At 41.5% G+C, this 27,414-nt stretch overlaps 1 protein-coding gene across 5 annotated transcripts in view; it reads right to left on the reverse strand.

Moving 5' to 3' along the window:
- Positions 1 to 13,624: 13,624 nt before the first annotated feature.
- The window catches only part of ECI2 (enoyl-CoA delta isomerase 2), a 34,443-nt gene continuing 20,653 nt past the window's right edge, over positions 13,625 to 27,414 (reverse strand). For all 5 annotated transcript variants that reach the window (XM_037379793.1, XM_037379796.1, XM_037379794.1 and 2 more), the window contains 7 exons: positions 25,752 to 25,943; positions 24,842 to 24,911; positions 21,686 to 21,788; positions 19,973 to 20,093; positions 16,834 to 16,923; positions 14,942 to 15,085; positions 13,625 to 14,155 (listed from right to left, as the gene is read on the reverse strand). In XM_037379793.1, coding sequence (XP_037235690.1) covers positions 14,000 to 14,155; positions 14,942 to 15,085; positions 16,834 to 16,923; positions 19,973 to 20,093; positions 21,686 to 21,788; positions 24,842 to 24,911; positions 25,752 to 25,943 — 876 coding nt within the window. In that variant the 3' untranslated portion in view covers positions 13,625 to 13,999. The remainder of the gene's footprint in view (positions 14,156 to 14,941; positions 15,086 to 16,833; positions 16,924 to 19,972; positions 20,094 to 21,685; positions 21,789 to 24,841; positions 24,912 to 25,751; positions 25,944 to 27,414) is intronic.

Here is a 27,414-nt window from a genome sequence, read left to right on the forward strand (position 1 = left end):
AGTGGGAATGCAACAAATGTGGCTTTGTGTTCTTGTAAAACAGAAACGGGAGAGGGTAACTGGGGACAACCACAATACACCCCATTATAAGAATCGGGCTGATAGTTGCTATCAAGAATAATAAGCAAAGAAAGTCTGTATGGCTTTAAAAACGAGCATGAGCTGGTAAAGGAGGATACTGGGCACAGGAATCTGCAGTCTGCAGAATGAAGAAAACTCTTGACTCATCTGCCCTGCCACGCGCTGTGTGTGCAGGGTGCCTGGTGTTTCTGGGGGGCCGCTTTCTCTCGGAGGTCCCGTTAAGAGCAAGGACAGAATGCCCCACCTGGAGCCCGTGGCACCCCCATACCCAGCCCTCGCTGCATTCACAAGGGGCAAACCAATCCTCCTCCTCCAAAAAGTAAGCACTGTGGTTTCAGTAACGTGTCAGAACCACTAATCCTGTATTGTTACCGGAAATGGATCTTTTCATAGTAAAACTGTCTCTGCCATGTTCTATGAGTCTTTGAAGGCCTCTTTAGACCTGCAGCTGCAGCTGACCTGTTCCTTGGGGTAGGTAGATTTGTCACAGAATCTGGTAGATTATCTGGCAGAAGTACAATTTCTTCAGGAGAGGATGCAGGTGAATTTCTGCATTGATGGAAAGACATAACCACTGTAAGTCATCTGCTGTCTAAGCAGAATAAATGGTAATTGTCTGGTGTTGACATTCTGCATGTCCACATTTCTAACAGTCCATGGCCACTCTTAACTCTACCCCTTGCGAACCACCCTGGCTACATGTGGGTGTTTTTCAGTTTGCACAAGCTGGAAACCTGGCCACTTCGTTACTTGCATCCTGACTGGAGTATTAAGGGTCTAAATGGTGCAGCTGCTGCTGCAGATGGGGAAGTAACTCAGGGAAGCAGCCTGCCTGGTAGGCTGCTGGAAATTGCGGTGGTGTCATGGGAAGCCGGCAGTGAACAAGGTGTGGTGCCGAGGAATGTGATTTCCCTCTGCAGCTGGCCTTATTTCAAGCATGGGGCCAGACCAAATGACCTACAGCTTAGAGAGGACTGCTATGATTTGGGATTTTTTTTCTGTCGTTTGCAAAGGTTTATTTACTAGCAGCGTTGATTTTTATGCTGAGTTCCTTGCAATGAATTGCAGAGGTTTTGGTTCTAAAGTAACACAAATGTTGAAGTCTTATCCTTTTATGAGTCCTATACCTCACTGTTACCACAATTCTCACTCAGTGTTTAAAAACCTCAGAATAAATGGGAGAATATTCTTCCTGCAGTTGATTGAATGTGAGCTGAACTCCAGCAAAGAGCAATTATGCTGCTGAGCGCATTACAAGCAGGAGCAGCAGAACTAATGTTTGTGATTTGTGACAAGAACAATTTTCTCCTGCAAATACTCTTGACGGTGGCTTTGAGCTGTCACATTCACCGGTCTCAATTTATCTGTATTCTTTCTGCCCTTAAACCCTGTTCTCAAATGAGGAAGCTGAACTTCACATGCTACCTATAAAAGGAGCTTTACCTTATCTAAATACACCTAGAGCTCTGACATTCTACAAATCTATCTCCTATGTTAAAATAAAGCTCATCCTAAAAACATTATCCGGATGAGATACTCGGTGTAGAACAGCTCTACGTTTGGGCTGCAGCCTTGCCAGGGGAAAGAACAAAGTTCTGCTCAACTAAAACCAAGATGACCTTGTTTACTTGTGTATCTACTAGACATCTGAAAGGGAATGCACAGAACTCCATAAACAATTTTACAAAATTTAGTCTGGATTTAATATCCGGACAAAATAAGCCAGCTGGCTGAAGCAGGTAAAGGCACCGTTCCCTTCAGCTTCTTGAAGGAAGATGGTTCATCACGGCTGAGCAGGAGGAGTGCCAGCAATCACTCCTCCTTTGAACGGTCTCCTGCACACGGGAAAATGGCAGTTTAGCCACTCCTTGGGGGAATTTTAAAGGAACTTAAATCTGCAATGTGCACATGCACAATGCCTATCTGTTTTCCTCCCCTAGGAGGCTTAAATTAAATAAATCTGCCAGGACAAATCTAGGTGCAGAGTTCCCTGCCTCTTTTACAGAACATCCAGGCAGTCTGACAGGATAGGAAATGGGTGATTTCACAACCTGTCTCAAATTGCTCTGCTAGCTCATTAAATCTAATATAGTAAATCCGTTCCTATTTGCAAGTAATTGATCCATTTCTGTTCATAAAGGCTTAGTGAAAAACTCAGCTATGTTTACGAGAGTCTGAAGTAATGCCTAGGTCAACATGCTTCTTTCTTAAGGTTTTTCTTCTTTAAAAATAATGCAGAAATTCTCTTTCCATGTAGTACATTACACAGTATTGCATATATGTGATTAAGAGCAATTTAAGACATCTCAAAGAAGATCTGCAAACCTGAAGAAACAGCTGAATTGTAAAGTAACAAAAACTAGCAAAATTCATGTGTGGGAGGCTCCTGTACACAGACAGAGAAATGAATGCAGTCTAAACACATACTTAATGGCAATAACTCTTTTATAGCAAAAAAAAGATGAAACAAAGTATGCAATTTACTCTTCAAAGTTGAAGATGGTTTTCTTGGAATAATTATCATAGTTTTCCAAAATCCAGGAGCACACAGGAACATGTTCTGGTCCTAGATTCTGAGAGGGGGTAAATGTATTTACAGAACTCACGTATGTATTTTATTTACAAGGCCACCCATTATTTGGTCTCAGGCAACAGTCAAGCTCTCAGTAAGCTATTTTACAGATTATTCTATTCATACCAAGGTAAATACAAGTAATTAATTCCACTGGAGTCTGAAACACTTTCAGCCCACACCAGTTTTAGGCAGTTGGAATGTGGCCCAGAGACTATCTAAGTCGTATCACCACATTTACACTGTTTCAATGTATTTAAGTAATACATCTGTAATTAACATGCAGTCTGTACGCTACATTTTATTACTGTTTTACAAATATTTGAAATAAGCTGTAGTTGTAGCGAGGCATCCTCCCTTTGGAAGACAGTATTATAAACAGGTCTTAGAAAGTGTCTCAAGATTCTGGCACATGAAATGAATTAAATTTGATTTTATTTTTTTTTAATAACACAGTTGTGTTCAATTCTGATGAGGTATTACCCATCACTTCTGAACAGTAAGAAAACACTTGCTGGCTTAATTTATAAACCGTGCTAAACCAGCAGTGCTGAACGGGACTCACTCACAACAAGTAGGAATCCAAGAAATTAATATTTTTCAGTACTAATGTATTTCAGTTTTGCCACAGCAAGCTTGAGATTCTACCTTTTTCACGAGGCAAAAGTTTACTCGCTACTGAGCTCTTTCTGAAGAACATTTTGTCCTGTATTACTCATGCAGAATGATACAGAAAGGGTTGGAGGCAGCTGTATTTGGTGGCTGGAACTTTGAAAGCGCTACAACAGCCGAATGAGACCTTGGTTCAGCAACAGAGCAAGAGGAAGATCTCACCGGTGTATGGTTTGAGTTTAACGTGGTGGGCGTCTCAGAGCTCTCTGGAGAATTGCGTGATGCTCAAACTGCCTTCGCAGCCGAACTCCCAGCGGCGGGTGTTCCACTCTGCACCTGCCTGGCCCACAGCACTGGCAAACACATCTGGAACAGCTCTGCTCACATGTAGAGCAGCTGCATTTTTTTCTGGATCAAAAGCCACCTGAAGACAGGGAGAATGAAATAGCCCTGGCTGACTGATGCATGGACTTTGAAGAAATAGGTCGATTGCTGACAACCATCAGGGAGAAGCTGTGAGGTCTTGGTCTTCTCCTGGAATGTAGTCAAGGACTTCATTCCTTCCATTTTAGAAGATGAGAGAACAGTGTCACATCAGAGCCTTCCAGGGACACATCAAAACCTAACTTGTGGTCATCCTATTTTGAAAAGACTGCCTTTAGTAAAGCCTAATGAATGGCAGGGAAGGGAAGAGAAAGGAATATTTTGTTTTCATGTCTGGCTATTAGTTCCTTGGTTGTTTTCTATTGCTTATAGCTTTATCTTTATGCCTTTGAAATATTTAGGCAAACCATCATTTGTCTTTTCATTCTCAGATGCACTAGTTTCTTCCATAAAAAGTCTGTCCTCTGTGTAACTATTTTGTAACCCAAAATTACATTTGGAAACAGAGAGGGGATCTTCAGTACTGCATTCACCAGCAGGCTCAAAGTCAGAAATAACAGCTTCGGTTCCAGTACTGAAAAAATATCCCAGTCTCCTTTTGCCCAGCAGATTACTATTGGTGTCTGCTGAAAATTGTTGTAAGATGCTGTTAAATATTCATTCACGTTACCTCCCACTGCATGATTAGCAGCAAAGAAGTTTAAAAGTTATCATGTGAGCTGGAGTTTCCACTGGAGGCTTACGGGTGTGTCCAAGGAAGGAAAAAAAGACCAAAATAAACTGGAGATTCCATTTGGAGGAGGAAAATACACTAGAACTGCAATAGTGTTTTTTTTTACTGCTGAATCCAGTAAAGACCTTGGCCTTCGTTATACTCTGTATGCTAAGGGTGTGTGTCACAAGGAGGAAAGCAGTACTCCACTAGATTCATTTGGAATTTGCTGCTATTTTGATTTAAGCGTATAATAAATGTGGGCTAACTGCTCAAACTGTTTTTCAATGCCTACAAGCAACTAAAAACCAACTCTACTTCCCTCACTCAAGGATAAATGCAAGGTTGCTATTTTTATGAAAATATCAAAAGCTGAACATCCTGCTGCGTTCCCTGTCTTCTGCTTTTCTCTTCAGGGTATTACATATTCAGCTTGCAACTCATCCATTCTATTGTCAAAAAATGTAATGTGAATTTTTATTTTTAAAAAAGTAATCCTGTGTTCTTTATCTTCTACATGAAAACGGGCGCTCCCAAAAGGAACATGCGTTCTTGTAGTCTGCATGAGTGGTGTTCAGCCCCAGAGACTGAAACCGATCCTGCGTAACAGACTTGCAAGTTTCTTCCCGACTCCCAAAGACGGCGCACCCCCAGTTTAGCTCCTTACGCTCCTCGGGCCGGGGGGAGGCTGGGGGAGGCAAAGGGCCTTTTACGTACTGTTCCTACTGGCTTCACAACACAGTATGTATTTTTGCTTTTCTAATAGACCCGTTACAGAACAAAGCGAACACTAGCACAGACCAAGACATCCAAACATAGGTACCAAACTACGCCAATGTACCACCTTCTAGGCTTCCCTCCTTCTTTCCAGCTGACCCTCCATGAAAGGAATCCTACTGTGGCAAAGCACATCCTTGTTCAGAGTATGTGTTGCAACATGACGAATGGAAAACTACCCAAAAACTGCCTTAACGCAGCTAGATACTGGGCAATAATAACAAAAAACAGAGTAGTCTGGGTTTGGTTTAAAAAAGTATTCTAGCTCCAATCTCCTTTGTCCCAATAACCAGAAGAAGCCCATGTGATGAATACTTGTATTTAGATACTGTCCAGAAGAAGAAAATAAAGCAGTATCCCTGTGTTTATCTGCAATAGGAATGGTAAAAGAAAATGAAGCTTGAAAGGCACAAGGGAAACTGGTTTGTTTCAACCTGATTTCACACCAAATGCAAGTGAAAGCTGTTTTTAAAAGTTTAAGTCATTCCTTGGTTTACTGGCCATTACAGAAGTAAAGTATTAACTGCCTTCACTGAGCACTGCTTAAGCCACTGACCATCCACAAGGTTTTATGGAGTAGGGAAAGAGAGATTGGCAGAAGCCAGTTTCCAGTTGGCTCCCAGCAGAGACAATCAAGCATATCTTCATTTTTTTCCTAACTTCCTATAGAAGCAGATGACACAACTGCTACAGGAATGTCCTGTAACAGGAAGTGTAATCCCACAGAGATTCTCCCTAAATCTTTTGAAGTACCTAGTTTACAAAAAACTTACAAAAGCATATGAAAAACCATTCAAACACACACCAGTGTGCTCTCTGCTAGCTACAGCACAGAGTAGCAAAACCTGGGACAATTCCCCACTCTACACCATTATTCTCACTTTTATTTTCCAAGAAGCACAAAGGAAGAGCACATTCTTAGAGACAAAAAAAATATGAAGGAAGTGGAGGGCTTGGGAAGTGCTTAACAGAAGGGGTTTTGCATGTATTTTGGATTCTTTCCTGTATCAACAGAACAGTCAGGGTTGGAAGGTCTGGAGAGCATCTACCCAACCCCTGCTGAAGCAGGGTCTCCTAGGGCTGCACAGTCACATCCAGGCGGGTTTGAATGTCCCCAGAGCAGGAGACCCCACAGGCTCTCTGGGCAGCCTGTCCCAGGGCTCCGGCACTGTGACTGTGGTTTGGAATGTGCATTCTCCAAAAGTCCTCAGGAAGTCAGAGTTTTCTCATTAGTTGGTGGGGACAAAGCTGTTACTTTGTTGATCGCATCCATTGGGATCTCACAATGTCCATTGTGACATTTTATTCCACAAAACTGGATCTCCTGTGTGAATCCCTTGGCTTTTTTAATGGCAAAACCAGCTTTTAGAAGGATTTGGATTATTTTCTCCCCTTTCTCAAAAACTTGTGCTGTATTACCCCATACAATGATGTCATCAATGTATTGCAGATGTTCTGGAGCTTCACCCTGTTCCAGCACAGCTTGGATCAGTCCGTGGCAGATGGTAGGGCTGTGTTTCCACCCCTGGGGCAGTCGATTCCAGGTGTATTGGATGCCCTTCCAAGTGAAGGCAAACTGTAGCCTGCACTCTGCTGCCGAAGGGATCAAGAAAAATGCATTTGCATATGAAACCATTCAAACACACACCAGTGTGCTCTCTGCTAGCTACAGCACAGAGTAGCAAAACCTGGGACAATTCCCCACTATGCTCTGCGCATAGCACTTAGCCCCCTCACCATCGCCATGGCCCTCCGCTGGCCCCTCCCCAGCAGTTCCCAGTCTCCCCTGAACTGGGGAGCCCAGCACTGGACCCAGCACTCCAGGTGCGGCCTCAGCAGGGCCGAGCAGCGGGGCAGGATCACCTCCCTCGACCTGCTGGCCACGCTCCTCCTCACGCACCCCAGGGTCCCGTGGGCCTTCTTGGCCACCAGGGCACACTGCTGGCCCACGGGCAACTGGCTGCCCACCAGCACTGCCAGGCCCTTCCCCGCAGAGCTGCCTCCCAGCCCTCAGCCCCAGCCCGTGCTGGTGCGCGGGGCTGTCCCTCCCCAGGGCAGGACCCTGCACGGGCCTTTGCTGAACCCCATGAGGTCCCTCTCCGCCAGCTCTCCGGCCTGCCCAGGCCTCGCTGAATGGCAGCGCAGCCTTCGGGTGGATCAGCCGCTCCTCCCAGCTCTGTATCGTCAGCAGAATCATATGACAGAATTTGTTGACCCTTTATGGGCAGATCAGTGAAAATACTTAAGGTTTTGCTAAAATAAGATAATCACTATTGAAATAGTTCTGAGGTAACCATTTTAGAGCAATTATGTCAGTTCTTGGCGTATCTAGTTTCAGCATCACTAGAAGATAATCTAGTCATCAGTACAATTGTCAAAAGACAATTCAGCTGTAGTAGTAGAAGTGGAAAGGTGCTTCTCTTTATTGAAATTCAGCCTGTTGATTATGAACAATCCAACTCACCAAGATGATCTTAAAACCTGGTGTTAGCCACCTATTTTATAATGTAATGCTTTCTTCTCACATTCAAATCACACATATTCAGAAGATCAGAGCTAATGGAACAACATGATCAGAAGTTAGCTTCTGCCTCTTGTTGCTTAGATACTTCTTTTTAAAGTTTTAAAACATTACTCAAATCTAATAACTTTAAATGTCAAAAAGAAATAGAACAATATTTAGCAGTGCTGTGAGACAGCAAAAACATCCCTTCAAACAATGCAACTTGTCACAACTTACAGATTGTTTATCTTCTTTTAGGTATGCTGTTAGAAACGGCATGGAATTTCTGTAAGTACTTTAATTTCTGAATTATTTTTATCTATGCAAATCATTTACAGTTTTTTAAACTAACCTTCATATCCATAGGTAAAGATTTCCTTGTTTCATATCTGTGAGATTAGTTATACTACTTTTATCTAAAATGCCAGGTAAAAAATACACCTGCAATAGATGTTTTACCGGCTGAAAATTATGAAACCCTACACACCACAAAAGGTTGATTAAGGTGAACATATACTATTGTGAAGGATACAAACTGGAGATACCATCATGTTTTTTACAGATACATTCAGGGAAAATGAGGTAAGTGAATTATTCAAGGTTCAGGTTGAAGTTTTCAATCTGCATAAGTATTTCCTATGCATTAGAACATGTGGTGTATAAGAAATGTTGTTTGTAATCAAAACTACTGAAGTGGCTCTTACAGTTCTAGGGTCTTAATTAAAGTGGAAGAGAAAGCCTAGTACCAATAAAACAAAAATAGCCGAACAAAAATCTCCTTCTCTGCTGTACACTACTCCTTTAATAATGAAAACAAACATCAGAGTATACAGAGAATATACTGAAGAAATTATGCTAATAATAGAGTTAATGAATTGTATGCTTAGATATCTACAAGCATCCTTAGGGTGTAACTATGGTACAAAATAACATCTTCTAGAAGACAAAAGGCTTTTACTTGAAAATACTGTTTGTTACCTCCCAGGTGCCCTTCCTTAACTTTAATGAAAATAAATCTACATTAGTTAATAAAAGCCCTTTGAGTGCTTCAATTAGAACTATATAAGCTGAAAATTACCTGTTGAGATTTAATTCCACAGACTGCTAACATGTCTTTGCATGCATTGCTCTCACCTGTTCAGCCTGGCTGGCTGGTTATGACATTAACTACTCAATTTAAATTGATATAATTATTAAAACATTATTTTACCTGCTCACAGCAATATTGCCTTCATTATGTGTCTTCTTCCAGGCATGAAACACTCTTTGCTGATATTTTGAGTTAGCTAAAGTAAGGAAAACAGTTTTCTTTTGCTATCAGAAACATGTTTCAGAATGAGCACAAGGAATATGAAATAAAACAGGATACTTAATTTATTTGACCAACAAAGTCCACTTCTGTTGCGCTACACATATTTTCAGATGACCTCAAATCTAGCAATAGGTCTGCTGGAATTCTGCAAGAGTCCTGCATAAAGAACAAACCAATTTGGGATATAGTGCATGCGAAAACACTTCTCAGCAATTATCACTTACTTTTTTTCTTTGGTCTTTTTCTAGAAAATTTCTGTTATCTGTATATCTGTTAGCTCCAGTGAGCTGAATCTGGCTTTCAACAACATACCCCAAAATGCTGAATCTGCGTTTCAACAAACAGGGGATTTTATGTGGGGAGAAATAACTTCTATAAAACCAACTACCATAGTTGGAGAAAAGAGGTGTGCTTTTGAGGATACATGAAGAAAGAACTAAGTGCCAGAAAAATTTCCAACTTTTTCTGCTACACTAACCACTCTAACAAAGGATATCTTCCTACAAACTTTTTGTTCGCATTCTTAGCACACTATGTCTCTAACATAATACAGGTGCATATGAACTTGGCATTCATGAAAATGGTGATGTTTGCAAGTCTCAGTAAAAGAATATCCCCACCTGGAGTGCAGAGCTCAGGGCACCCCTGGGACAGCAGGAAGGTTCATGTAGGAACAAACACTGTGCCGGGACTCCTCTGCAGCAGCACTATGACCAACCATCTGCATGCAGCTTGGCACTCCTTCGAATGACACTTCTCACCTGTACCACTTGTGGCAGACTAATAGACACGAGGTCCGCAGCAGCATCCCACCAGCTCTCAGCCTGACCTCCGGGAGGTGATGAGAGAAGGCCTGAGGGAGTCAGGGTTTTCTGTCAGGAATGGAAAAAAACCAACCCTTTGGTCTAGACTGCAGCTACTCCCTGACAAGCCACTATTGAATTTTCAGCTGTATAGATTTGTATTTTAGTCCCAAAGTTTTGGACAATATGACGAGAGAAATCTTAGCTTTTTTGCTGCAGCCCTCTGCAAACCCCAAACTGGTTGCCTTGCAAAGTTCTGCAGTCTGCTGCCAGTTCTGTTAGTTGTCGTCCTGTGCTGTGTAACCTTCTTGGTGAGAAGCTGCTGAACTGCTGACAGGTGTGTTCCACTGCAACTAATTAATTAAAGCAGTATCACACTAAACACTCTATACAAACTGCTTTCAGCTCTACACATCTTGATTATATTGAATGGAGAAGTGCTTAATAATTCATAGAAGGATTTGGTTATGGGTTCCCCCCCCCCCAGGTTTTAGACGTTGCATCCTAGATCTATTCCACCTACTTAGAGCTAAAAAGTATTGATATTACATTTCACCTGTTATAGGCAACACAGAGTGTTTTAAAGTTTGCTCGCTTGCAAACCAAAGAGGAAAATTAATCCTTCAAGGAAATGTGGCAAATGGAAATATTTTGTTTAGTTTCTACAAGATTATATAACATGCATAGCTGTCTGTCCGTAGGTATCTAGGAAAGTCTATAGATGCAGGAAACATTTTAAAAATAACCAGAGTTTAGAGTTTTTCATCATAAATTCTAACTTGTTTGAAAAACATAAAATTCTATGTTTAAATCTGAGATACATTGCCCTCATGGAAGTGATCACATTCATCTGGAACAAGCACTTTAACACAGCAGCATTGTTACGGAGTATATATAACTGAACTGTAAATTCAAAGTTAGAAACACTAAAGCCAGCATCATGATGCAGCCTGAAAATAGTTTTTTTCACAATGCCCTTTATGCAGAGTTTTGTGGTTTTGACACACTTTGGATTTCTAATTGCTGGTCTCAAATATGTTTTTAGACAAACGGGTGTTGTACTAGCAGTAACTTTAATGAATATAATCAATGAATGTTGCAGATCTGATATCCAGTGTAAGCTCAGAACACCTTGTTTTCTGAAACTCGGTGCAGACACCTTGCCATTTGTATTTCTGTGCAACCTATTTGATTACTTACCTATGATTCTATGCAAACACGAAGGCAGATCATTAAGCACATGTATAATTGTGTCAAGCGTGACCTGAATTCTATTGTACATTGCACACCCGTGTTAGCAAGATAGACACCACCCAAAAGTGATACCTTGAAGGGGAACTTAAGAAACTTTCAAGAACAGTTGATGTAATTCTCACAATCCATAAATGACTGCATTTCAGAAAAAAGTATCTAAAGTTACTAGTTTGTGGTATAGAGTAAGTAGAAGTTGTTTGAAGAGATTCATCAGACTTGTTTTGTTGTTCTTAATACTGGGCACCTCTAAAATGTGTATAAATTACTAAAGATTCTGCTAATGAGAAACAAACATTTTGTGAATAAAGAAATTATGAAGTGACCTTCATAAGCGATCTGAGAGAATGATTTAACTTTTCAAGAAGTTAACTAAAAACCCATGAGTTCCATTCCCTAGAAGCAACGTTGATTTATTGTCATTATTCATGGAGAGTCAGAACAGGAGGAAATATTTCCACAGATCTAATTCATTACAAAACCAGTCATGGTTTATCTCCCATTGCTGTATGCTGGTATACTGATCAAGGAAACCCTGTTTCTGCTATTTCATCCAGCAACAGGTTATCCATGGCTGCATTTTTCCTTGAGGAAAGCAAACACATCTCACACGTGCACAAAAAATACACTTGTTGACAGAGCTCATGCACTACTAAATCTACTAAACATTGTCACTGATAAAGAGTTTTCAAAAGACTGAACAACCGTTTAACCTGGCTACGCCAACAATGGCCACCACTATGGTGGCATCACAGTGTCATGAAAACCCCACAGAAAGTGTTTCAGGCTCAGGTGAGCAATGTGGCAGAGGGGAAAAAAAGCGTATGAGCCACAAGAACCTCGGAAGGACAAAGCCATGTTTCACTCTCTGGTCCCGGAGGCACATGCCCTGCACTGCCCCAAGCCCCGGGGCTGCCCCAGGCCTGGCCCAAGCGCTTGGCCTCCTCCGCGCCCCACACAGCTGCCACCATTTTGCAGCCAGCACGGAGCTTCACGCCTTGGGGTGCTCCGGCAATGCCTCCCTGGAGCCAGCGCGGCCCCGCCGGGCAGCCCACTGCCTCCGCGTGCTCCTTGCCCATCCACGGCGGGGGGCGGCTGGGTGGGATGGCAGAGGCCGTTGCCTCGTGGGGCGGTGGCACCGTGGTGGCCCTGAGCCCCTCCAGCAGCACTCGCTGCCCACCTGGGTCTCTGCCTCAGCCTCTCTCGTTGCCTCTCCTGCGGCCACCCCCTGGGCCTCAGCCACCCCTTGGTCTCACCACTGCACCAGCCCCGCAGTGCTGCCTGTGTCACCCCACAGAGATGGCCTCCCTCCCTCCCACCGCCTGCCTTGGGGCCTGGGGCCATGTCCCCGCCCTGGGTGCTGGGGGGGAACGTCCCCTGGCTGTTTCTGCCAAGGGAAGCTGGAAGCATGCTCTCCCCGGACCTTTTCCATGTTATTTTATGGTAGCAGGAAATTATTTTGGTTTCCTGCTTTTTCCCGTCAGCTGGTCTCAGGCCTCCCTGGCAGATTTACCCTCTCCTCCTCCCCTGCTTCTCTCCCCCATGCTGCTGCTGCTGCCACCATCCCGTACAACGGCAAACTTGGTTTTGTTGGCAATCCCGTGTGGCAGCATCACCCTTCACACATGGCTAAGGAAGACCCTAAACAGGTTTAATACTTCTTCGCATCAAATTTAACCGCTGTAGCATAGCTCAGTGACGCATATCCATGCTTCTTGTTTTCCTCCTTCTCTGATCACATTTTTCTTTTTCTTTCTCAGTAGTTAAATCCCAGTGGCCAGGTACAGTGGAGAGAAAGTCTGGATTTTAAGTCCTGCTGACCCTGCGAGGCAGCAGTGCCACTGCCCAGCAGTCATCCTGCACGTCCACACAACTCTCCAGCAGCAAGACCACAAGCCACCGCCAAGGCACACCAGACCTGAAGCCATCCACTTCTGGCAGCTGGCTGCTCTGCTCCGGCAGCTCCCACCCGTGTGCTTCGCCCCGGTGCTCTGGCACTCGCACCCAGACAAGAAACTGGCACCCACCTCTGCTACGCCTGTGCCAGCCTCCCTCTGCATTGCCCACCGGCACCCGCTGCACCCCTGCTATTACATGCAGTGCCAGGACCTTTGGTGTTTCTCACTGTCAATGCTCTTGAGATTAGTCTAAAGCACTGAAATTAACAATTATTTTCTTTACAACACTGAGCACCTTGTCATTGACAGGCTTTTCTTGACAAGTAGCTTTTGCTCCTCTGTGATTTCCTTTCACTGGCACGAGCTAAATGCCTACCTACCTCCGCCCTCTGTAGTGGCTGGTACACACGCTCTACCCAAAGACAGCCACAAACAGTGAAGAATTTTTCTGTTAAAAATAATTTGTTAATTTAGCTCCAAAATGGCTAAAAAGGTCATACTACTATAATGGGGGTTTTCACAGAAAAAGTGCAATACGAGCAATTCATGGAAACATATATTTAAGATTAGAATCATAAAGCTCACAACAAACATCTCTGAGAATCTTCCAGTTAGTCAAGTGAGTATTTTTTGTAAGACTATTGTGTTAACACACCTCCAGGAACTACTTCCCCTCTCACTAAGGATGTTTAACAGAAGGAGCAAGAATCAGCACAACAGTCATTAAATACCTCTATTTATTTTTTCATTAGTACAGTATTTCTTTCCCCACAGATTAATAAAAAGAATCATAAGATATTTATTGGAGTGCTATTGAATCCGTTGCTTCTTTTGGGAGACAATCTGCTTTAGTACTATTCAGAAACACCACTGCTGTTCACAGAATAATGAAACTTCTTTCCCCAACCTAATACCCGTAATGGATCCAAGGCACATAATATTGTATTAATTTTATGAACCAGTTTTAACTCAGTACTCAGGACAAAAAGATACCGCATCAAAAGGTATAAGAACTATTATTTCAAGAGAAAGGTTATTAGCAATAAGAGTAGGTTAAGCTGTTGCCAGAAGGTGAATTATTCTACTGGTGGAGATTAGAGTTTTGATTTCTTCTGAAAGAAGCTGACAATAGCATTTACACATTCATCAGATAACCACCTCTCCTTCAGGACTTCACACTCCTTACTATTCACTGCATGGAGTTTCTCCTTTTCCACACTTCGTAAGAGTTGCTTTGACACTGCCAAGGACTGGAGGAGAAAGAGGAATATTAGGAAGTTATGTCTTCTATACCTTGATTTAATGTTTCAGAAAACAGCACAATAAACACATTGGAATTCTAACAGTTGTATTACCATTTTAGCTTTTAGTCAACTTTTTTGGTGGAAGTAATTAATTACTGACTGCTAATAAGGTGGAGGAGGTTCACGGGAAGCAAAACAGCAGTCCACTAAGTGCTCATAATCAAAGTAGATAGACATAAGAAGCAAAACCTGTTCAACTGTTTGCAGTGCCAAATGCAACCTCCATTATCAGCAGTTGGCACAAGTGTCTCCTCTTGTCTAATGGAACATAACACCATCGTGACTCAAGCAGTTTTGCAAAACCTAAACTAGTGAGCAGGAAGACTGAATTCAGCAAAAAGTAAATCCACCCAGCGTCATCTTGCGCTCCCACAGTGCATACAGTACAATTAATACTGTAGAAACAGTGGTAAGGCTCTTCAACCTAAACTACTGCCAAAACAAAAGTCTAAGAGAAGGCATCCAAGGCACGCACACAGAGACTGCAGGTGGATTCGTTAGTTTATAAGGCTTTTTGGCCTTTGAGTCTCTGCATACAGTGAGTGCACTGTCTCAGATTCAGCCAAAGCAGAAGAGATGTATCCGCTTCCCAGCGGCAGGGGGACAGATCTGTGCTTGAAGGAAAATACATTGAGCCTTGTCATTTCAATTAAGGACCAGATATCAGGATACCTTTGGCAGGATTGGGAATGCTACAGACTTACAAGGTGAAGAAAAATTTAAAATACTGACATTTTTAGGAAGGCTTGCATAAGCTTCTAGTTTTGCCCAAACTTCCTTCTGAAAAGTGCTGTCGGGGAAGACTTCAGTCACAAGTCCCTGGGCACAGGCTTCTGCTGCAGTCAGCTTTTTATTGAAAAGCAAAATCTCATTTGCCTATATAAAGGAAAGTAGGAAGTGTGATTCAACAAGACAAGAATTGAGTAATCTGACAGGAAACGTACAAGCTTCCAAATCACATTTATTTTACTCTCTTGCTTATTAATGTCTGCCCTCTGAAGGGATCTCCAGATACTGCCTAGTTCAAACCACCTGCTCAAGCAGGGTCAGCTGGAGCAGGCTGCCCAGGACTCTGTCCTGCTGGGTTTTGAGTATCTCCAAGGATAAGACACTTCTCCAAGAACAAAGACTTCACAGCATCTCTCCACAATTTGTTCCCGTGTTTCACCACCCTCGCTATAAAATTGGTTTTTTACCTTCAGATGGAATTTTCTGTGTTTTAATGTGTACCCCTTTCCTCTTGTCCTGTCACAGGGCACCACTAACAAGAATCTGTCTCAATCTTCTTTACACCCTCCCATCCCATCAAGTATTTAAAAACATTGATAAGATTCCCCCAAGTCATCTCTGCTCCAGGAGAAACAGTTCAGGCTCTTTCTGTCTCTCCTCATATCTAATATGCTCTTGTGCCTTAATCATCTTTGTGGCTCTTTGCTGGGCCTGCTCTGGCATGTCTGTCTCTCTCTCGTAGCCAGAGCCCAGACCCAAACGCAGCACACTAGCTGTGGTCTCACCAGTGTCAACTGGAGGGGAAGAAACACCTCCCTCAACCTGCTGTCAACGCTCGATCTAACGCAACCGAGGATACCACCAGCCTTCTTTGCTGCAGGGTGGTGTTGCTGGCTCACGGGCAACTTGTCCACCAGGATACACCAGTCCTTCTCTGCAAAGCTGTTTTCCAGCCAGTAAGACCCCACATACACTGGTGTGTGGGATTATTTCTCCTGAGGTACAGGACCCTGCCTTTTCTTTTGCTGAGATTCCCCAATACCCCAGCCTGTCCAGGTCCCTACGGCAACGCATCTGGTGTATCAGCAGTTCCTCTCAGTTTTGTATCATCTGCTGAGGGTGTACTCAGTCCCATCATCTGGGTCATAATGAAGAAGTTAAATAAGAATTAGACTCAGTATCAACCCCTGGGCTACACCACCAGTGACTGGTCTCCAGCTCCTATTGTTCACCAAGAGTCTACATGTCTTTCTGAGCAGAGCTCAAAGGTTCACCTGACATTACCTCATCATAAATTTGTTTGTTCACTTCCTGCAGTGACTCCAAGATTTCTAGAACATGCACTGGTAGGCTGTATCTCACTGAACAGACTGTCCTTGATACCTGGATGTTTATAAGGCAGTTCTCTGTTCCATACAGATTTAAACCCTGCTCAACAAAAATACATTATATAATGCAGGCAATGATACCAGATAAGCACTTGAAGCTATCCAGATTTTTTCTGTGGGATATCAAAAGAAGCCTGATAAAGGCAGCCTACCAAGACATTTCTTGTGAATGCTCTTATTTTCTGTTCTTTTTAATCCTTCTTTACACGATACCCTCCCGTTGCTGGAGGAAAGATACAACCTTTCACCATATGGAAATTGTCTTGAGAAGGTGGAGGAAGCCATGAGAAAAAAAACTTCCTGCATCAGTATCACAGTATAGCTTCAAAAGCGGTGACTACTCTGTTATGGTGCCTGTGCTGGTTCTGTCATACATTTCTTGATCTTTGGTTCAAAAGACATAAACAGGAGCTCTCCCTGAGGACTCTTGCTGTGACTCCACTTACAGTTGCAGGATACCAACACACAAAGGTGAGATAATTCCACATACAGTGCAGACATTCTTACCTTGGCTGAGCCCATGATTTTTGGAAACAGGTAAGAGGAACATCCTTCCGGGCTCTGCCCAAGTTGACTAAATGGGCTGTGAAATGTAGCCTGGAAAAAAAAAACCCCAGAACAACAAAACAAAGCAAAACTCACAACAGAGCACAGGACTAAATTATTAGGATTTAATTTTCATTTCAAAGCTTCTACTGTGAAAGAGTTCACCAGAAATACATCTGAACTGTTGCCATAATAGGCTTTAACCATCACCCAGTAAACATTGCTTCAAACTCTTAATGCACCCAAGAGCTGACTTTGTATAATTCAGTTCCCTTATTGTAACAAGCCCATTGATGAAGTTGCCTTATCTGAAAACAATGCTTAAAAGAAACTAATTTGCACGCGCAGAATCTTTACAGAAGAGATGTTCATACACATCTGCCCTAGAAGTTATTAAATACATAGCCCAAAGCACTTAAGAGGTAAAGAACATTTTGCTTTCTGAAGGCACACTAAGTTTATTCTACTCCTGAAAAAAATCAACTCACTGAATCTTTCCTCAGATTTTATGCAAATATAAAAAGAACCTGTGGCAGAAATGCATCATGAGATAATACAAAACAATACCCTAACTACAAGTTAGAACTCAGCTACAGAATTTTATGTTTGACAGCTCACATCAACTTTGAGCAAAGAAGATAAAATGCTTGCTTTTATTTCCATTGAAAAATATGAACTGATACACAGAGTAAAAAAGTTGTCAGTGAACCTTTCACTGTAACAGAAGGTAATCATCTATTACTGTACTACAGATGACCATACAGTAAGACAGATCAACAGACTTCCTAACAAGGAAGTGACATATAATTGTAAGAAAAGATTCATCATCTGCCAAGACACAGGCTAGTATTGGTCATGCTTAAGCAAGGGGAGATTAACTATACCAGGGGTATGAACTAGTGCCTCATGAACTGGAGCAAAATCCAGTGCAAAAGGCCATGTTAACTGACTGCCCAAAATGCTGATCTGTTGTCAGACTGGGCTGTGCAGCATCCCATAAATGTGGATGGTAATGATCTGCTCTGGAAATACCTGGCTGAGAATAAAACCAGACCTTGGACATAGCAAAGCTGGCCACTTCTAGGCTAGGCAGTCAATACCTAAGGCACTCCAATCAAACTACTGAAGAACTGTGAAATTAAGTAGTAATTTGGATGAGAATGACCCTATTGTACGGGAATTCACAATCCTGGAAAGAACAAAGAACAATCACCTTTGAGAAGGCTTCAATAAACTTGAAGTTAATAGGAAAGTTTTCATGAAGCTTTCACTTGGGTTAGTCCAAGTTAGACACTACAGAAATCCTCAAAGAACTGTTACCAAGGGCACAAGCAAAAGCTTTCCCAGTGCAGGTAGGAAGGTACCAACAGGTTGGCTCAGCTATGTCATGAGCTCATCACTGGCTTTAAACACAAGTACACAGAAAGTGAAAACTACATCAGACAACTAAGTATGAAACCACTATAAGCATGCAGAGATTAAAAAAACAAATAGAAATACAAGGCAAAAATAAGATGCATTTACCAATGATTATGTATATGACTGGTAAAAGAAAGTTCAAGTTTGAATTCCAAACCATTCAAGGAAGAAGGATAATATTAACAGGACAAAACTTTTACCACTTATTTGGATTAAACTTCAATTTAATCTATACTACTTATGGCTGTAAGCAGGTATTATGCTGAGATGCAAGTGATTAGAATTCAAAATAGTCTTAACAAAACGAAGAGGTAGGAGTAAGATGATACTATTTAATATGGACACGTTAAAGTTTGGCAGGAATAACTGTATACAGCACACTATATATGATAGGAACAACCATTTAACTTGCAACTCTACATTAAAGGATCCAGGTGTTACAGCAGATCACAAGTACGCAAATCAAATAACATTGGGGGATGTCAAAACTGAAAAACTGCCTGCAGAATGTGGAGTAGTTCTTTTGCTTCACTTCGCATCAGTAAGACATGAGCTGGAGTGATGTGCCCAGTTTGCACAACTATGCTTAAAGAGACACAGAACAACTGGAGGGAGTCCAGAGGAATGTGACTGCAGGCCACATGAGGAAAAAAACTGAATGAATTGCAGCTGTTTAGCTCAAAAAATGAAAATATTGAGAGAGTGGATGTAAACCTGAGATATATCTAACAGTCCAAGTACACTGATGGCTAAGCACACTTATGGCTATTGAAAGAGAAGATAAACATAGTCTGCTCTCTAAATTCAGGAACAAGAAACAGTTTACCCTGCAGCAAAAGAAAAGATCTCATGGGAGGGGAGGAAGAGGGAGAACCCAACAATTTTCTAGTAAAAGAGAAATCTAGGGACTGCAATAGACTGAATAAATCATGCACACTATACAAGCATATGTCAGGAGTGACACTGTCCTAGCTGATCCTGTAATGAAGCAAGCAGAAGGAGCTGCTCCCTGGTAGCTCCATTTTCCTAAGTCTCATGGTGACAAATAGAAGTCAGCTGGAACTTTGAGGAAAAAAATCTGACACAATGCTGAAGCAGGAGTCAAAGTACACTCAAAGACACTTCCGCAAGCAAAAGCTTGCCTAAAATTAATTAAGACCTTGGGTTAAGTTCCATATCTGTTAATAACCTTAACATAAAAAAAATAACCCATAAAATGGGATTCTGTGCTATGCCTTAATACAGCTTTTGGTTACATATTTGGCAAGTTACCTTAAAAGGAATCTTAAGTTGAACAAACCAAAGCTTTTCCAAAGTTACCTTGGAACACAGATTAGATAAAATGCCAGTTACTGCGCTTCCATCCCATAATAATCTTTTGCTGCCCTTCACACCACGCACCTGAAAGGGGCCTGACAACTATCATCTCACATCAGCTACTCTTTACTGTACCTACTGATACAGTAAAGACTTTCAAAACTAGAGTCAGTAACTTGATAACAGCAGCAGGAACCACTGGCTGATGCATCCCTGTGCTGGTAATTTATAGATGTTCCTTGACATGATATAAAAAGCCTTTACACTTGTGTGTTCTTCCCTAGGTCGTATCACCTCAAAACAAGTATTTCCCATAAAAAGAGGCTTAAAGACTGCCTTGGGGTCAGCTATGTAATCTACTTACCCTGTCAGAAGCATAGACAACGTCACACAATCCAAGGACTGTCACACAGATTCCAATAGCTGGGCCATTTACCACTGCTATTAGTGGTTTAGGAAAGTCAATAAAATGACCCACGAACTCTCTAGAGAGAAGGAAAACCAGAATGTAAGACGCACACCTCAATCCTTTTCATCAAATATAAACAACTTTCAAAACATGTGATTAGGTACTCTAACAAAACCCATGAGCTAGATAAGTAACATATGTTTTTAACCCTTTCCCCAAATAAATTCTGACAAAGAAAGTAAGAACTAGTTGAAATACCCGCATTTCCTTACCAACTAAGAATCAAACAGGTACATGTCAGCATAGCTTTCCTAGTTCCTGCAATCAGGTTATAAAAATGCTTTCCTCTTCAGCTCCAGTTACTCAATACAGCTCACTAAGAACAGTCATTAGCCCTGTCTAGCCATCTGCCTATACATCCATCCCAACTCCACCCATGGGATATTCATTCCCTTCACAGATTCCGTTCTGCAGTGAAGCCCCAGCAGGCAGCAAAATTGTGATGCTACCACAACACAGAACTCCCTAGTGCTGTTCTGCATGGGCTTGAGAAATAGCATTTTGTTTCATTTAACAGCTACTTCTCCATCCAAGAAGTGCAAAACACATTCTCAAAATACAACAGTTTTCAAAAGCAAATTCCACATCTTTGGCATCTCTGCGTACCAGTTGTAATGAAGCACTGTGCTTGTGTAATAGTAACAGCACAGCAAATATAGTCTTCTCCCAAGAGCAAGACATAAAGTACACGTGAGACTATTGAACACTCTACAAAACACTGCAGGCTGGAATGCTTGCCACATACCACTGACTAACATCATCACAACAGATTCGGACTGCATCATTATCACTTTGTAGGGGCAACTGTGATCTACAGACAGCTTGCCTAAGTAAAAGCTGCAAAACTGAGTACTTGCAGTTGATCTTTAAAATATAAATCAAAATCATTGTCTGATTTTCTCTGTATTTTAGTTTTTCCATCAATTGCAGGTGCTTGAGGAAGCAATCCAACCTGCAAGCATCTCTCAGATGTAATCATCACATACAGAAATAAGACAAAAAAATCAGCCTAAGTAGGGGAAAAAAGAAACACATTGTTTGTCCCAAAACCCCCACATTTCAGCACCTGTGTCAGATGATGCCCTTGAGCTCCCTGACTTTAGAAAATAAATTAGGTAGATTCAGACTCAAAGATGGAACCAAGACCTCAGAACTCCTGGGCAATTTTGAACAAGTTCATTACACCTAGTCCTATTCAAAGAAGTCTGACAGGGGAGGCATTTTGGCATGTCCTGCTAGTGTAGACACTGTCAGACATCAAAAAACCCACAAACTTTTCATTGCAGTTAACAATCTATATAGTAAAAATCACATTTTTGTCATTATATCTGCAAGTACTTTGGGGACTCAAAAATAAAGTCTAGCCTTTAACATCACTGTACTTAAAGATTTCTAATATTCAACTCAATTCCTCATTTATTTCATACAATTAATACTACTTCTCCCGCATGATCTGTGTTTATGCATATGGTGAGCCCTTAAACAGTCATCTAAATGAATGTATCATAGCATAACTAGGCCCCTGACATCGTGTTTTCTAACAATGCCTGCAAACTCTATTTTACCCGTTACAGTAACTTATGCATATATGAAACCAAGATGTTCTACTTGAGTAATACTGCTCCATCTTTTGCCATCTTCTCCATTTCACCGGGCTGGATATTAGTAAAATTATTCAGATCATTTCCACTACTATAGTAGTCTCCATTTCCTGCAGAGAACACATACGAATAAATGCACCAATTATTTCCGAGTAGGTAAGAGAAGATAAACTTCCACTTACTACGTTTACAAAAGAATTTCATTCTAAGTATCTAACATTACTAAGTAATTAGAGAGACTGTCTCAAAGTATACACACTACCTTAAAGGACATCTACAATTTAAAAATAAGGTTTGACTGACAACTCGCTGAAAAACAACGGGTAAAAACCCAAAGAATGCTAAATCTGAAAGACTGGGGGGGCAATAATTTTCTTTTTTTCTGTAACAGTGTCAGATGGAAAAACATTTATTTTATTTCTTTCCCTGCATACTTGCTCAAGTTTTTTTCCCCTGTTAATTCACAATCATTCACACAGTAAGACGTGAGAAACTTTTTAAACAAGAAAATGGAAATTTAAGTTTACGCATGTCCCTTCATCCCCCTTCAAGCTGATGAAGGAATCAAAAGTAGACAGAATAGCCTATTTAATATGTGGTAGAAGTTTCACATGTTTTATGACCAATTAAGGGAAAGTCACAGCATTCTAAGGATAAGACTGACAGCACTGCATTACTGCATTAAAATCATTGTACTGAAAGACAGATTCTTCAGTAAGAAGATAATCTGTTAGTGAAGGTATAAGTCAGTTTGAGGCATCACCAAAGAAGCAAGCTGTATTTAAAAGCTAGACTGCACGATTTAATTGCCTAAATCATCCTGTGTTCCGTGAGGACATTCACAGGATAGAATCTTTCACTGGTTAGCACATCTGTTACTTTACATTGCAGTGCTCTAACTACGTAAAATGGAACAGAAAGGTTTGTGCAGGGGTGTTTGCTATTTACTCCTAGCTATACATGTGCTAGTCTTTCCAGTTGTGTCAACTACCCTTCTCATTTTGTAAGGGCTGATGTGCCTAGTCATTACTATTGAAAAGAAGTTCAGCATCCTGAGAATATACAGTGCTGGTAAAGACAACAGTAGAGAAGAATATCATAGAATGGTTTGGGTTGGAAGGGACCTCAAAGATCATCTAAACTCCCTGCCATGGGCAGGGACACCTTCCACTAGACCAGGTTGCTCAAAGACCCATCCAGCCTGGCCTTGAACACTTCCAGAGATGGGCCACCCACAACTTTTCCAGGCAACCTGTTCCAGTGTCTTACCACCCTCACAGTAAAGAATTTCTTCCTTATTTCTAATCTAAATCTACCCTCTTTCATCTTAAAGCCATTCCCCCCCCATCCTACCACTACGTGCCCTTGCAAAAAGTCCCTCTCCAGCTTTCTTGTAGGCTCCCTTGAGCCCATTTTTTTCCAGGCTGAACAACCCTCAACGCCAACTTCTCTCAGCCTGTCTTCATGGGAGGCTCCAGCCCTCTGACGATCTTTGTGGCCCTCCTCTGGACTTGTTCCAACAGGTCCACATCCTTCTTATGCTGGGGGCCCCAGAGGTGAACACAGTATTTTGCTAGGTGGGGCCACATGAGAGCTGGGTAGAGGGTGAGAATCACCTCCCTGGGTCTGCTGCTCATGCTTCTTTTGATGCAGCCCAAGGTACGGTTGGCTTTCTGGGCTGTGAGTGCACATAGCTGCATCATGTTGAGCTTCTCATCAACCTACAACCCCAAGTTTTTCTCTTCAGGGCTGCATCCAATCCACTGTTCCACCCAGCCTGTATTTGTGCTTGGGATTGCCCTGACCCACATGCAGGACCTTGCACTTGGCCTCATTGAACTTCATGAGGTTTGCTCAGGCCCACCTCTCAAGCCTGTCAATGCCCCTCTGGATGGTGCTCCTTCCCTTCAGTGTGTCGACCACACCACACAGCTTGGTGTTGTCACTAGACTTGCTGAGTGTGTGCATGATCCCACTGTCCATGTTGCCGACAAAGATGCTGAACAACACTGGTCCCAGCACAGACCACTAAGGGACACCACTTGTCACCAGTCTCTACTTGGACATTGAGCTGTTGACCACAACTCTTTTGAGTGTGACCACTCAGCCCAGTGCCTTATCCACTAAATGGTCCATCCACCAAACCCATGTCTCTCCAGTTTAGAGACAAGGATCTCATGCAGGACAGCATCAAAAGCTTTGCACAAGTCCAGGTAGATGACACCAGTCACTCTTCCCTTATCCACCAATGCTGAACCCCCTTGTAGAAGGCCACAAAATTTGTCAGGCATGATTTGCCCTTAGTGAAGCCATGTTGCCGATTATGTATGGAAATACCTCAGAAGTAACAAGTAAACAGGCTTAAGCCCAAATTCACCTTGCAACCACACTACCTAGCTTCCAGGCAAAGCTCAAGCTTTGGCTGATTTCCTAAACGCACACCTACTGCAGTGAGGATAGGCCAGACAGGCAGTGCCTGCACTCAGCTGGTTCATCCCTCCCGCCTGCCCTTGCCACTGTGGTGTTCAGTCAGCAGACATCATCCAAATGACATGGCCTCAGAGCAGCTAGACTTCACAGGCAGCATGAGTTTAAGCTGCCCTTTCACACTGTTGCTGCAGTCATCCAGCTGCACACATCTGGCAACTAGGGCAGGCTACAGTTTGCCTGGCCAAATCTCTCCTACGGCAGCCACAGGAAAAACAAAGTATTTTTTTTTTTCCCCCCAATGATCATAGGTAAATATGCAGTGTAAACTTTCTACTGGCCATGCTAGTACAGGATTTGAGGGCCTTGTTTTAGTATGTTCCAACACATCACAGAGGTAGAGAAAATTGACTAAACCCATAACAATGAACTTCAAAAGCAGTAATGAAGATACTCTGGAGCAGATGTATCAGCTACTCAAAAGTGATAAAGGAGTACTGACATCCATCTTCTCATCTCAGATGTTTTGATGCAACAGCAAGCTTGCTAAAGCATTTGAAACATCACCTTGAAAGAATTTTGCCCAAACACTGGAAAATCTTTGGTCTTTACTGGAAGAAAGTATTTCCTTACTTACTTGTTTTATATTATGCCAAAGTACAGTATCAACATAAACTATCTACCTGTATTTAGACTAAGATAGAATTGTGTAAGACAGGCACATGAAGCGTGGTACCAGTAATAACTGCTATGGTAGAATCATCTTTCCCAGCTTCTTCAAGCGCTTTGATAATTTCTCTGTACATCTGCGTTAAGAAGAAAATTAACAAAGTATAAATGTGATGCTGCAAAAGATCATAAAAAGGAGATTCACACTGACAACAAGGAACTTAAAAGGACCATAGTTAATCTGTCTTTCAAGTATGAAAAAAAAATCTGCATCCACAGAAAGTATTACATGTGAGGTATTTCTGACCATAAAGACACATGCTTGAAATACTCAAGACTTGCAACGCAAATCTAAAAGGACAGAATAAGGTCCTTTGAAAAAACAAACATTAACTGGAAACAGCTAATTTTAAAACCTGAGAAGCAGTTTAATTGGGAAAAATAATATATTAAAGAATTAACAGAAGTGGGGTGAAGTCCCTGTTCTGGTACCTTTGCAGTTGTGAAACAGGATGATCACACTGTTTCCAACAGGATGGACTTCATCATGAAGACAACTATGGGAACTGGAAGACTATCAAGACACACACACAACAGTGCTGAGCCAAAGTAGGCTGCACACTTGCTTTGTTATACATAAGACTACAGTCAAATCTTGTATCCACAAAAAAGGCTAGCATTCCCTGCAGTCTGCCATTTTAGTTTAGTGCATCCCATTATCCTATATTAAATTTGAAAAAAACAAGAGATACAGAAAATCCCAATCGGTAAAATTTTAGCTGAATAGTTTCATTTTGCACTGGGTATTTATTCCTTAAGTTGTTATTGGAGTCAAGATACTAAGCTCTCATAGAATTCAGACCATTATGGTTTGGTCAGTTCTACTAAACCTGTAGTAACAATCTTTAAAAACTTAGTAGGTTACCCAGGAAAGAAAAAAAAATAAATCATTAATCCTCCCAAGTTAATTTTTTTACCTTATGGTTGATGGCATTCTTCCTATCAGGTCGATTAAACATTATCTTTGTGATATTGTTTTTAGTGGTAACTAATATTGTTTCATAACCATCGTGTCCACTCTCTTCTGGAGAAGCATCTTTCTTCTGGCCAGCAGATTCTGCAGAGACCAGACTTGAGACAAGTTCAGTATATTTCTGTCTGGCATTATCCTGTAACGAAAGGGAAAAAAAAAAAAAAAAAAAAAAAAAAAAAGAAATCACAGAAGATTATCAAAGGCTGAAATGAAAATCAGCTTGTTATGCTATTCATAAAACAGTTACCGGGCAGGGGCTGTGCTTCAGTACAAAAGAAAAAAAACCCCTCAGTTAGAAAGCATTCTAATTAGGGTGAGAATAAAGATCTGCTGTATTTAAACATTGCAGATTATACTTACAAGTCATCTGGAAAGCAGCAGCAAACGATCCACAATATAAAAGTGCTGCGATGATGACATTTATTTTGCTGAAGAGGTGCCCCCATCACTAAGATTACCAGAGACACTTTTGTCTTATTCCCAGCATTTACACGTTTCTATGGATCCTTTGTTTCTGCTTTCCAGTTTGGTATTTCTCCCACAAAATATTTTATTTTAGAACATGTGTTGCTGAAAATAAGAGTGCTGAAATGGGTGCACAGCATTTTAAAATTGCTTGAAGACACTAGCTTTCATATAGCACAAACATGACGTTTAAAAGCCTGAAGAATTTTATCTTCCTATTTCTATCATAAGCAGTGATTTAAAACAATTTTAAGTTCTTGGTTGTTACAACCTATTTTCTTGAAAGGATAATATACTTTGAACAATTCTATAATGCATAATCTGTAGCATGTGAAATTGCCTATTTCCTCTCCAGTATAACTTCAAAAGCAGATTCTTTCCCTTAAGTGTGTCTTGAAGCTGCAGAGCAATCTCAAAAAACAAACAAAACAAGACACCAAACCACAGCCCAAAACCCACAAAGCAGCACAGGAATATGTTATATTCATGAAATTATGCAAGCATGTTTTCTTTTAAAAGAAAAAAAATGCAAAAAACCCCTCAAGTAGTATCTTTGACTGATCTCAAACTACTCCTGAAGGCAGGCCTAGCACAGCAGTGACACAGCTGGTTTGTAAAGCTGATGTTTCCTACATTTAACAACAGCTGAAGAAACTGCAGTAGCTATATGTGATGTCAGACTTACTACAGTCTGCATGAAAAATGAATGCTTATGTATCTGCATCTTTAATTTTCCTGTTTGCTTCACTTGAAGTAAAGACTTCTCTCAAGGTTGTGAAAGGTATTGATGTCAAGATAGAGAGAAAGAATGAGGAGAGGCTCTCAATAAACCACTTTTTTTCTAGTCTTTTAGTCAGTGGCATCAGAGGCTGCCTTTAAAAGTTACTAATATGCTGGATTCATAGATTTGTTCTTTGCTGTAAGAACCGAGAAGCTCAATCCGTCTTTCTTAAAGGGAACAGCAGAACAGAAGAGAATGTGGAACAGACTTTTTATTGGAAGTCACCACATACATTTCTTACACTGATACAAGCTGGCAGTAATAATGTAGAACTAGGCTTACACAGCACAAAAAAAATCTCCAAACACTGAGGCAGTGAAATGACTATAGAATACAATGCAAAGTATTTTGATGTCTGAAG

This window comes from Falco rusticolus, chromosome 3, assembly GCF_015220075.1.
Source record: "Falco rusticolus isolate bFalRus1 chromosome 3, bFalRus1.pri, whole genome shotgun sequence".
Taxonomy (NCBI): Eukaryota; Metazoa; Chordata; class Aves; order Falconiformes; family Falconidae; genus Falco; species Falco rusticolus.